The sequence below is a fragment of the Anomaloglossus baeobatrachus genome, chromosome 12 (genome assembly GCF_048569485.1).
Source record: "Anomaloglossus baeobatrachus isolate aAnoBae1 chromosome 12, aAnoBae1.hap1, whole genome shotgun sequence".
NCBI classification, from domain to species: domain Eukaryota; kingdom Metazoa; phylum Chordata; class Amphibia; order Anura; family Aromobatidae; genus Anomaloglossus; species Anomaloglossus baeobatrachus.
Genome location: NC_134364.1, coordinates 63,801,938 through 63,814,508, shown reverse-complemented (window position 1 = coordinate 63,814,508; position 12,571 = coordinate 63,801,938). Strand labels below are relative to the sequence as shown.

The window sequence follows — 12,571 nt, the reverse complement described above, 5'->3', positions numbered from 1 at the left end:
ACGGCCCTTGGGACAGTAAGTCTGGCCGGTCTGGTAGTGCCCACGGTTGACCGACCGTGAGATGCCTGTCGCCAGAGCTCTTTGATCGTCATGAAAACCGGGACCTTGCTGTTGTGCCGATTCGTGAAACCCGTCCGGATGCAGAGACCATTCTCCTGCGTCCACTCCCTGGTGACTGAGGAAGTCTGCTTCCCAGTTTTCTACGCCCGGGATGTGAACTGCGGATATGGTGTATGCTCTGTCTTCCACCCCTAGCCGAATCCGGCGGACTTCCTGGGAGGCTCGCCGACTGCGTAGTCCGCCTTGGTGGTTGATGTATGCCACCGCTGTGGATTGTCCGACTGAATTCGGATCTGTTTGCCTTCCAGCCACTGCAGGAAGTCTTGCAGGGCCATATGCAATGCCCAGAGCTCCAGACAATTGATCTGAAGAGTGGACTCCTCTGAAGAGAGTCCTTGATCGTCTGAGAAAGGGGGACGTTCCTGTGTAGGGACATCGACTTCCCCTCCCATTAGCGAAGAATGTTCTATTGAAGTGGACGCAGATGAAACTGCGTGAAAGGGACTGCCTCTGGATGAGGCGTCTCCTTGAAGGAGAGACTGCACCCCCGTCTGTAGTGACCGCTGTTTGTCCAGTGGAAGCTTCACCATCGCTGAGAGAGTGTGAAACCCCAAGCTAAGATATGCCAGCGATTGGGTTTAACTTTGAAAAGTTGAGGACCCACCCGAAACTCTGGGAAGTCTCCAGCGCCATGTTCAGGCTGTGTTGGCATGCCTCTTAAAAAAGTGCCTTGACAAGTAGATGGTCTAAGTAAGGGATCACAGGGTGACCCTGAGAGTGCGGGAGTGGTCCCACTGCTGCCATGAACTTGGTGAAAACCCGTGGGGCTGTCGCCAGACCGAAGGGTAGGGCTACGAACCGAAGATGCTCGTCTTCAATAACGAATCGTAGCAAACGCCGGTGCTCTGGAGCAATCGGCACGTGGAGATAAGCATCCTGATGTCTATTGATGCTAGGAAATCTCCTTGAGACATTGAGGCAATGACGGAGCGGAGGGATTCCATCCGGAACCGCCTGGTTTTCACGTGCTTGTTGAGCAGTTTAAGGTCCAGAACGGAACGGAAGGAGTCGTCCTATTTTGTCACCCCGACCAGATCGGAGTAAAAAGTGTCTCTTGTTCCTGAGGAGGAACCGGGATTACGACTCCTACTGCCTGCAGCAGAGCCTCGGCTCGGCCGGTGAGGAAGTTTTTGCGACAAACTGTCTCTCACCCACCGGCCATTGACCTGTGGCAGTTAAATGTCGCTAAAGCGGGGGAGTCTGCCACCGACCGCGGACGCGGAGAGAGAGGGCTGAAAGTCATGAGGAAACCGCCTCGGTAGCGGTTCCTCCGGCTGCCTTCTCCGGGCGTGATTGAGCCCGCCAGGAACCTGCGCCCCTCCGAGCCTTTTGAGTCCTGTTGGACGAGGGCAATTGGGACGTGCCCGAGCCTGGGAAGGACCGAAACCTCGACTGTCCCTTCTCCTGATGGGTCTTGTTTGATAGCTGGGGTAAGGAAGAATCCGTACCCTTGGACAGTTGAATGATTTAATCCAACCGCTCACGAAACAGTCTGTCACCAGATAAAGGCAATCTGGTTAAGCACTTTTGTGGAAGCAGCATCTGCTCCAATCCCTTAACACTAGGAGCGTAACAACACGGAGTTGGCGGACGCCACTGACGTACGGCTCGTAGAGTCCAGGACAGCATAAACAGCTTGAGTCGCAATGCCGACATTGCGAGGTGAAGGACGCTACTGCGGCCAAGATGTACATATGACCGCGTCCCTCTGCGCAATACTAGCTGAAATAGCTTGGAGTGCCTCTCTGGCTGCGAATGCCGGGGCAACCGACCCGCCGATAGGGCTATCTGTCTGTCAATGGCATCTTTAAGTGAAGTCCCATCTTCCACTGCAACTATAGATCTAGCCGCAAGCCTGGAGATTGGGGGATCCACCCTTGGAGCGCTTGAGCACGTCAGGGGGGAAGAGACAACGCGTATCTTCAATACGGTTGGAGAAACGCTTATCGGGATAAGCGTGGTATTCCTGGACTGCTTCTCTGGAGTCAGAGTGACCAGAAAAGTACTCAATATACGCTTGAGATACCGAAATAGGGATTTCTTCTGCTGTGAAGCTGACCCCTCCACTGGAGGAGTTGAGGGAGAAATACCCAACCTTCCATTGATGGACGCTATAAGATTATTCACTATAGCGTCACCATCCGGTGTATCCGGATTGAGAGCGATCTCAGGATCAGAGTCCTGAACAGCTACGTCTGCCTCGTCATACAGAGAGTACTGTGATGAAGTCGAGGGCCGTTCTTAGGGAGCTCGCTTAGGCCGTCTGGGACTGTCGTCCGTGTCAGAGCCTGCACCCTGGGATGCATGGGACCCTCCTGGAGCCATGATTTGTTTCGAAATCAGGGTGGCCAGGGGCATTGAATCAACATTGCCCAAGGTCTGTCTGGACTGCAAAGTCTGTAAGATGTTAGTCATAGCCACAGACAATATATCAGCGGAAACTGCAACTCCGTCCCTGTCCCTGGACAGGGATCACAGGTGGTTCTTTTGGCCACCTGTAGCAGAGACCCCGTTGAGTAATTGCACACACTGGGGGTCCTGGAACAGTCGCATGCAGTACAAGCCGCATAGAAAGCCTGTGCCTTGGCACCCATGCTTTTTTTTTTTTTTTTTTTTTGCTGTTGCTGTCTAGCCATCTAGGAGCATTAGCCAAGAATAGCGACCGTACAATGCAATGTATAGCATACAAGCATGAAGTACAATAAACACTTCAGCACATGCAGTACAAGGAGCATAGAAAGCCTGTGCCTTGGCACCTTTGCTTTTCTGCTGCCGTTGTCTAGTTATTCAGGAGCATTAGCCAGGAAAAGCGACATACAGTGAATGTATAGCATACAAGCATGAAAATAACCACTGCAGCACATGCAATCCAAGCAGCATTGAAAGCTTGTGCCTTAGCACCCTTGCTTTTCTGCTGCTGTTGTCTAGTCATCAAGGAGCATTAGCCAAGAATAGCGACATGCAGTGAATGTACAAGCATGAAAATAAACTCTGCAGTACATGCAATCCAAGCAGCATTGAAAGCTTGTGCCTTAGCACCATTGCTGTTTGCTGCCGCTGTCTAGCCATCTAGGCGGGTAGACAGCCAAGAATAGCCCTTACAGTGCAATGTAAAGCATACAAGCATAAAGGACACATGACACCGCAGCACATGCAAGACAAGCAGCATATAGAGTCTGTGCTTTAGCACCCCTGATCTTTTGCTGCTGTTTCTAGGTCTGCATCCTGAATAGCGACCGTACAAAAGTACAACAGGACACTTCGGCATTAGTGGGTCAGCACTTTAGTTGCCGCTTACCGCCCGCACAAAAGCGGGTGTGTGGCGCCGGAATCCTGTGCTGGTAGCTCAGTGTCTCCGTTTTCCCGCTCTGCGTGCCGGAATGGCTGCCGGCGTCCAGAGGAGAGGGGCGGGCCGAGGGCGTGCCCGAGACAAGAGCGGGAACCCGGCGCCCACTGTGTCTAGTAAAGGGGGCTGGAGAATGCAAATAAGGCTCCAGCCCTCGGCGCTGCTATAGAACAGCGTCTCTCCCTGTCCCTGATTGACAGGGTGGGGGCGGGAACGAAGCGGCGCTAGGCCGCAAAAGCCGGGGACTAAAGTTAGAAGCGCCGCCGCCGTAAAAGCGCGGTCGGCGCGTCCCCGGCGCACTACAAGTCGCAGCTGCGCCGCCGCTCCAGGGGCGGTCGGCGCGGCGGTCCCCACACGTAAAGTCCCCCAGTAATCTGCAGGGACTATAAGCCCAGCGCACAGCGCTACAGTCCCCGGCGCACTAGCACACCCAGCAAGCCTGGAGTGTGCGTGGCCTGCCATACGGGGACACAGAGTACCTGAAAGTTGCAGGGCCTTGTCCCTGAACGGCACTCCCACTCCACATCCAGCAGGTTCTATGGGTCTGTGGATGGAGCCCGGCCTCAGGGCTTGGTGGCCGGAAAGATCCCACTTCCTCAGAGCCCCTCAGGGGGATGGGGAAGGAAAACAGCATGTGGGCTCCAGCCTCCGTACCAGCAATAGGTACCTCAACCTTACAAACCGCAAGTGGGGTGAGAAGGGAGCATGCTGGGGGCCCTAGTATGGGCCCTCTTTTCTTCCATCCGATATAGTCAGCAGCTACTGCTGACTGAACAGTGGAGCTTATGCATGGATGTCTGACCTCCTTCGCACAAAGCAGAAAACTGGTGAGCCAGTGATCCCACTGGGGGTGTATAGCCAGAAGGGGAGGGGCCTTACACTTTTTAGTGTAATTGCTTTGTGTGGCCTCCGGAGGCAGTGCTATACACCCAATCGGCTGGGTCTCCCAATGGAGCGCCGAAGAAATATTTTTTTACATTTGCTATGGTACAAACATACCGATCAGAGGGAGGCTAAAGTCCCATCTGGCCTCCATTTATTCCGCTGATAACTTACCCATTCTCTGCTTTCCTTTTCACAATTTCTTGCTCTCTCAAAAGCCTCTGGTGCTCGTCGTAGGTGGCCAGCAGCCTGAAATAAAGTAGATATTTTATTCCTGTCAGTACAGGCAGAACCAATTTTTGGGAATAATTAAAGCTATTCTTGGAAACGTTTGCAGGGTCCTTATCCATAGTAACAGACAGTGCAGCAATACAGGGGTTGTCTGCTGCAGAACAGCATTTTCCACGCTCTGAATAGTGAACATAACAGATGATTGGCTGCAGCAGTCATGTTTGTCAGGGGAGAACGCTGAAAATAAAAAGGAACAATGCAGTTTCCTTCCAGTGATAGAATAGCGCCTTTTATATTAAAGAATAAATTATATGGCACACTTACTCTTTATCTGCTTGTCTGTGCAGTAAGGGTGGAGTGGCTTCACCCAAAGAAATAGTAGCAAACTATATCACTTGTCTCCGCCCGACATACTATCCCCACCATTATATACATATTGCTAGTCTCCGCCCAACATACTATCCCCACCATTATATACATATTGCTTCCGCACTGCTGACCGCCCACATTAGTAGCCTCCAATAATATCAAGTGCTGGAACGGAGCGTGATCGGCCAAAGTGAAGTGGAACCAAAAGGCCCCGACTATGGGAAACAAGTTTTAGGCTACCCAGCAATGTGTCAGAATCCAGCAATTCTCCGACAAGTCACAGTAACAAAAACCTTTGTGCAGCTTGCTGCTGAACAACAATTTAGCAAAAACAAAAAAGTAGCACAAGACTTGAGCAGTGAAGTATCTTCAAGTCACCTGAAATTTGCAACAGAAAAATCTAAAATTTGACATAAGACTGTCACAGGTCACAACCCGACACCATAGGACAGAGGTCTCAAACACGTGGCCCGCATGCAGCCGCTGAGGCTGCTTGTTGCGGCCCGCAGACCCGTGACGATCGCAGCTCTATGCTGAGGGTCGGCGCCAGAAGGACTTTACTGCATTTGAATCCATTTGCGGTGCCGCGCAGAGGAGCTGTCCGCTTTATTCCAGTTGCTGCTGCTGTCTGACAATCAGATGCAAGGAAGTGATGTCATACAGCAACGTCACTTCCTTGCATCTGATTGGCAGGCAGCAGCCATTGGACCAGACAGCTCCTCTGCGTGGCACTCCAAATGGATTCAAATGCAGTAAAGTTCCTGCCGGCGCCGACCCTCAGCATAGAGCCGCGATCGTCACGGGCTGCAATAAAAAGGTAAGGTACGTGCTCAAGATCAGGACCCGCTGCGTCCTGGACACAGCAGGTCCTGATCGGCGGGGCTGCAAGTCTCCTCCTTAGGAGACCGCAGCTGCCCGTGCCCGCGATCAGGGTTCAGGCCGCTGCGGTCTCCTTGATGTGTTCTGCCTATGGAGGACGCTTTCGACTTCTCAGCATAAATTTACATCCTGCGGCCTGTGCAAGCCGCACCGCAGGTCCGTTTTCACTGCAGGCAGTACACGCACAGTGGGCATGGGGTTTTTAGAAATTCCATCCACTCTGCTTGTACTGTACATAGCAGGGGTTTGAACGCAGCTGAAGCAAGCTGCATCCAAAACTCTGCAAACACTGATCGTAGGCACACAGGGAATGGAGGAAAGGTGAGGAGAATTACTATTATTTTTTTTTGCGTATTACTAAAGGATGGCCACAATACTATAGGGATGGCCACAATACTACAAGGCACAATGATGGGCACATACTACAAGGATGAGCACTTTACTACAGGGCACACGGATGGGGACATTACTGCAGCATGGGCACATTATTACAAGATGTTGGCTAAGATTACTATATGATGCTGCCAATTGTAAAACAATATTACAAGAAGGTAATGAAATGAAAATAAAAAAAAAAAAATCCTAATCATGAACATTTTTTTGGCATTAAAGATTATATATATATATATATATATATATATATATATTGTAAACTTATATATATATATATATATATATATATATATATATATATATATATATATATATATATGTAAAATATGTAAAAAGTGCACGCTTGTTATAATATACAAGCAAAAAAAGGTTTAAAAAAGTAATCCAAAGATGTATAGAAAAAAAACAAAACAAAAAACAAACATGGATTCATTAAAAATGTTCACTTTGTCCAGCAAAAAATGCAGCCCCTCAATTTTTTTTTTTCTATATGCGGCCCATGCACCCAGCTGAGTTTGAGACCCCTGCCATAGGAATTAGAACACAAGGGGGAGGTGAAAAACACAGCAAAAATGCAACATGTTGCATTTTTGCTGTGTTTTATGTAAACTAAAAGCTGCTTTTCCAGGATGCCACATGACAGCACCACAGGAGTTGTGTTCCTGTCCCTGTAGAGGTCAGAGGAAGCAAGAGGTTAAAAGCCCCTAATCACCTTTCCAGTGTTTTTCCTGTCCTTGTACAGGACGGAGGCAAGAACTTTACATGGGATGTAAGGAGTCTAGGTGGATCGAGGGGCCTCGCTCTCTCCTTCCAGCCGGTCAAGACGCCCCAGGCCGACACCTCTCTGTAAGAGAGGTCCCTCAGCCACGCCGGTAGAGCTGAAGCTCCCGATGCTAGCAGCTTCCTTCCACCGAAGGAATACTGCATATTAGATTGTGAGCCCTCGCGGGCAGGGTCCTCTCTCCTCCTGTACCAGTCTGTTATGTACTGTTAATGATTGTTGTACGTATACCCTTTCACTTGTAAAGCGCCATGGAATAAATGGCGCTATAATAATAAATAATAATAATAATACCACGAGACACTTCCGGGAGGCGCGGTATGCTTTCCAGCCTGGAGCGCATTACGGCGCATGCACAGACGTCGCACTTCCAGTTTGCGGGTAAGTGCGACTCCCAGAGGATGGCGCGAATTTGGAAAAACGGAATTTGGAAGGTGGGACAACGGCCTGGAGGCACCTTCAATCAAGTAATAAAAACCTGAAAAAGTCCAACCACTGCGCAATCTGCAATTCAAAATTACCTGATGCCTATGTTAAAAAGCTCTAGGAGGCCTGTATAGCAAAACTAGTCTCAGAAGAGCAGATAACCCTCCTGTCTGACATGAGGCCCATGACACGGGAAGAGGTGCAGGCAGCAATGCCTAGCAAGGCTCCTCAGCCAGAACCCTTGGCAGCCCCTAAGAAGCGACAGCGTTATACCTTGGAGGATTCCTCTGCGCAGGATTCCGTTGACTGACTCCCAGATGGAGGACGAGATCCCAGGGTCTCTACCTGTGGAAGGGAAGGGTTACCTATTCTCAGCAGGTGACACGAACGAACGTCTCAGAGCAGTCCGGAAAACCATGATGGTAGAGGACACGGAGAAACCGAGATCCATACAAGACGAAATGTGTGTGGGGGTCTCAGATCTCAGCGGCACAAGGTCTGTCCAGTCAACCAGCATGTGCGGGCGATGATACTGGAGGAATGGGAAGAAGCCGAAAAGAAACTTGTTATACCACGAGACTTCAGAGCACATCTTCCGTTCGAACCCGAGAACATTAAAGGAGAGGGATGACGTTCCCAAGATTGACGTCCCGGTGGCAAAAGTCGCGAGTAAGACATCTATCCCATTCGAGCACTCCTGGGGTCTTAGGGATCCCATGGACAGGAAGGCAGATGGCCTCCTCAAAAAAGCTTGGGAGGTTTCAGCAGTCATCATTAAGACCAACATAGCCGTTACATCAGTAGCCAGATCAATGTCTCGCCGGTTAAATGTCCTAGAGTCTCAGATTAGAGATAAGGCCCCTAAAGAAACCATTTTAGACTCCATTCCTATGTTAAAAATAGCAACAGGATTCATGGCGGATGCCTCAGCGGAGTCTGTTAGGGCCTCATTCCTGGCAGAAAACCTAACTAAATTCGGCCCGCAGGGCAATGTGGCTAAAAACTTTGTCAGGCAACGGAGCCTCTAAAAATAAGCTTTGCTCCATCCCCTTCTCAGGTGTCCTGGTTTTTTGGCCAGTTCTAGATAAAATACCTAGAAAAGGCTTCTGATAAAAATGACCGGATAGATCCTGACACCATGACCATAGGGGGGAGGTTCAGCTACTTCCTTGGGAGGGGGGGGGGGGGGACGGGACATAACCGCCAATCGTGGGTCCTAAAGGTAGTAGGGAACGGTCTCCAAATAGACTTGTCCAGGATACCTTACGACAGGTTCCTATTAACAAAACCCCAGTCCAGGTCCCTTTCCACTCGCCTTTGGCCCGATATACATACCTTACTGCACGCGAAAGCAATTTGCCCGGTTCTAGTATCAGAACAATTCCAGGGCCACTATTCATCCCTGTTCTCTGTCACGAAACCCAGCTGCGATTTTCGGACGATTGTGAATTTAAAGTCCCTCAATCAATGGGTCCGCTACAAGCGATTTGGGATGGAATCAAAATCTACCATCCCACTCAACACACACACACACACACACACACACACACACACACACACACGGTAGACCTAAAGAACGCGTACTACCACATAGCCATTCACTCGCAGTATCAGAAATACCTGAGAATCACAATAGAGAAAGAAGGGACGATATATCATTTCCAGTTTCGGTGCAAGCCAATGCCATTAAGCCTCTCATCTGCACCCAGAGTGTTCACGGTGATGACGGAAGTAGTGGCACATCTCAAGATCCAACATCTCCATTGTTCCTTACTTAGACGACCTGCTTCTGATGGCGGATTCACCAGGGGAGCTCTCGCGGAAGGTTTCCATCACATTAAGCTTACTACAAATCTCTCAGCTGGATAATAAACGAGAAAAAATCCAATCTCCGTGCGGAAACAAGGAAGATATTTCTGGGCATCCTACTGGACTCTGATGCGCGAATGTCCTTCTTACAGTCTCAATAGGTAGAAGGGATCAGGAACAAGATCCAAGCCTTCAGATGGAAGAAACAATGTTCCATCAGGGAGGTAATGCGCGTTCTGGGCATGATTACTTCATGCACCCCATCTGTTTGAGGGAGTCAATTTCATTCCCAGGTTCTCCAGAAACTGGTTCTAACTTCCACGGTGGGGTTCTGTTGGTCCCTCCATACCAAAATTTCCTTCACACCTCACATCCTACAGGATCTGCAATGGTGGATAAACAGGAGCAATCTTCAGATCGGTGTTCTGTGGGACGCCTCTCTCCGTGTGTCACGCTCACCACCGACACAAGTCAGATGGGCTGGGGCGCCCATGTGAACTCTCTATACTTCCAGGGGAAGTGGCCACCACAAGTGTCGTTCCAGTCATCAAATTTCAGGGAATTTAATGCGGTGTGGCAGGCTCTGAAGAAAGGTCGTTATCTATTCCTGAACCAGCATATTCGGGTACTCAGACAATGTCACGATAGTGTCCTTCCTTCGACATCAAAAAGTCTCGCAACATCGGTCCTCTCCATTTCGCCGATTCATCTAACAGGCTCAGAAAATAAACTAGCAGACTTCCTCAGCAGGCGCAGGGTCGACCCCTCGGAATGTGAAGTAAAGGAAAGCGTATTTCAGGATCTGATCGAAAGATGGGGCAGACCCAAAGTGGACTTGTTCGCCTCCAGAGGGAACACAAGGCTGAAGGTATTCTTCTCCCTGAATCAGCAGGACAATCCAGCTGCAGTGGACGCCATGGCCTATAACTGGAATATGGGGCTACTATACACCTTAACACCCCTGTCGTTAATCCCCAGGGTGCTCAGGAAGATACAAGAGGGAGCCAAGGGATCCTTATAGCTCCTTATTGGCCCAAGAGGAGCTGGTTCTCTTTACTAAAAAACCTGGCGATTGCGGACCAGGTCCTTCTTCCATTGACAGGAAATCTCCTCAGACAGGGACCAGTTCTTCCCGAAAATCTGGCTCACCTACAGCTATCAGCCTGGATCCTGAAGGGAGATATCTGAAGAGGAAGTGCCTGTCAGACGAGGTCATTTCCACTCTCCAGGCGAATAGGAAACCTGTGACGAGAACAATCTATAGGAAGATCTGAAAAAATTCTGCTCGTTTTTAGGAGAAGAACCCAAGGACAGGGCTCATCCAAACATTCCTAAAATCTTGGATTTTCTTCAAATGGAATTCCGCAGGGGACTGAAACCTAGTACTTTGATAGTCCAAATCTCGGCACTGAGTGTTTTCTTTGACACATCATTGGCCTCCAATCCGTGGGTCGCATGATTTGTAAAAGGCATTCAGCGGCTGAGACCTACAGGCAGATCTACAGTGCCTCCTTGGGATCTGACATTGGTGCTCAATGGCCTTGTGACCATCCATTTGAACACTTGGCCGAAATATCAATGGAAAAATTATCCTTCAAAACTATTTTTGGTGGCGGCAACAACGGCTAAGAGAATTGGAAAAGTCCAGGTGTTGCCCATCAGAGACATATCTACAGATATTGGATGAAAGGATAATTCTGAAAATGGATACAACATTTCGACCCAAGGTGGTGTCTTCTGCTAATCTTGAACAAGAAGTTGCCTTACCAACATTTTGTCACGACTACAGGAACCAGAATGAACAGCGTATGCATTTCTTAGATGTGAGACGGGCAGTGCTTGGAGGCTACCAGGAACTGGAGAATAGACTACCTTGTTCAATCAGTTCAGGGGAAATTAAAAAGGATAAAAAAACAAAAAAAAAAAAACGGAGTAATACAGTAGCAAAGACGACCCTTTCTTGGTGGGTTAGGGCAGCCATAACCTCTACCTATCAGACGGCGAGGAAGGCCCCGCCAGAACGTTTAAGTGCCCACGCAACTAGATCGCTATCTACCACATGGGCAGAAAGGCCGGGGCCTCTCTAGACCAGATTTGCAGAACAGCTACGTGGTCAGGCCCAAACACTTTTTCAAAACACTACAAATTGGACATACTTCCCATCAAATCTCTTTTGGTAGAAAAGTTCTTTAGGCTGTGGTCCCCCCATAAGGGTAGATTAATTTGGTATTCTCCTGTGGTGCTGTCATGTGGTGTCCTGGAAAATAGAAATTACTACCTACCAGTAATGAGGTTTCCAGGAACCCATCATGACAGCACCTTTATTTCTCTCCCTGACGTTCTCCTGCTTGGTGTGCATTAACATTATATGTAACAATCATGAGCAAATAAAATTGCGTTATACTCACCCTGGTGTGGTACTTGGAAAAGCCACTGGAGAGGTGAGGAGAGGAGGGGCTTTTAACCACTTGTGTTCCTCTCCCTGTAGAGGTCGGAGGAAGCAACTCCTGTGGTGCTGTCATGATGGGCTCCTGGAAACATCACCGGTAGGTAATAATTTCTATTTTTACAGTACCAGCAAAAGCCATGAGATCTCAGAATTCTGCACGCAGCTTTTTTTTCCTGACTTAGGCTATGTGCGCACTAGGCCGTTTTTACCCGCGGATTTACCCGCGGTTTTGCTGCGGAAATTTCTTGAGAAATGTTTGAAATCTTTCTGCAGACATTTCCCAGCAAAACCTATAGGAAAAAAAAAAGCTGTGCGCACACTGTTTTTTTCCTCAAGAAAATTTCTTTGTGAAGATTTTCTTGAGACAATTTCTTGAGAAAATGTGCATGTCACTTCTTTTCCGTAGGTACCTGCGGTATACCCCCGGAATTTCACTCCATTCACTGTAATCGCGAAATACCGGGGGTATACCGCAGGTAGCAAATGATGTGCGGTATACCCCCCGGTATAGCCGCGATTTACCTGCGGTAATGTTCATCGCTGCCTGCGGTTTTGCAGGGAGTGATGTCATTATGACAGAAAAGGAAGCAGAGTAGAGTAAACACAGACGTCACACTCCCTGGACGCCGCACAGAAGCACTTCCGTGTGACCTCCAGGTGCCCGTGCAGTCTGTGTCCCGCTGTAGCCCCGCCGCTGCCTGCCCTGCAGTGTGTCAGTGTCTGCCCGCAGTATCAGCAGCTTGTCACGCTGCAGCGCAGGCAGACACTGACACTCATCAGTGCGTGCAGCCGTGGGGATGACGGGCGCTGCTGTCAGGAGGTGAGATGAGATCATTACCTGCTGTGACGATCTCCTGCCTCCTGACGTCACTGCTGTCTATGCCCA

The 12,571-nt window shown here is 49.4% G+C and overlaps 1 protein-coding gene across 1 annotated transcript in view; it reads right to left on the bottom strand.

The window, feature by feature from the left end:
* Positions 1–12,571, bottom strand: part of PRPF39 (pre-mRNA processing factor 39) — a 169,675-nt gene that overhangs the window by 42,602 nt on the left and 114,502 nt on the right. The window contains exon 12 of the mRNA XM_075331092.1: positions 4,523–4,597. Within this exon, the coding sequence (XP_075187207.1) occupies positions 4,523–4,597 (75 nt within the window). The remainder of the gene's footprint in view (positions 1–4,522; positions 4,598–12,571) is intronic.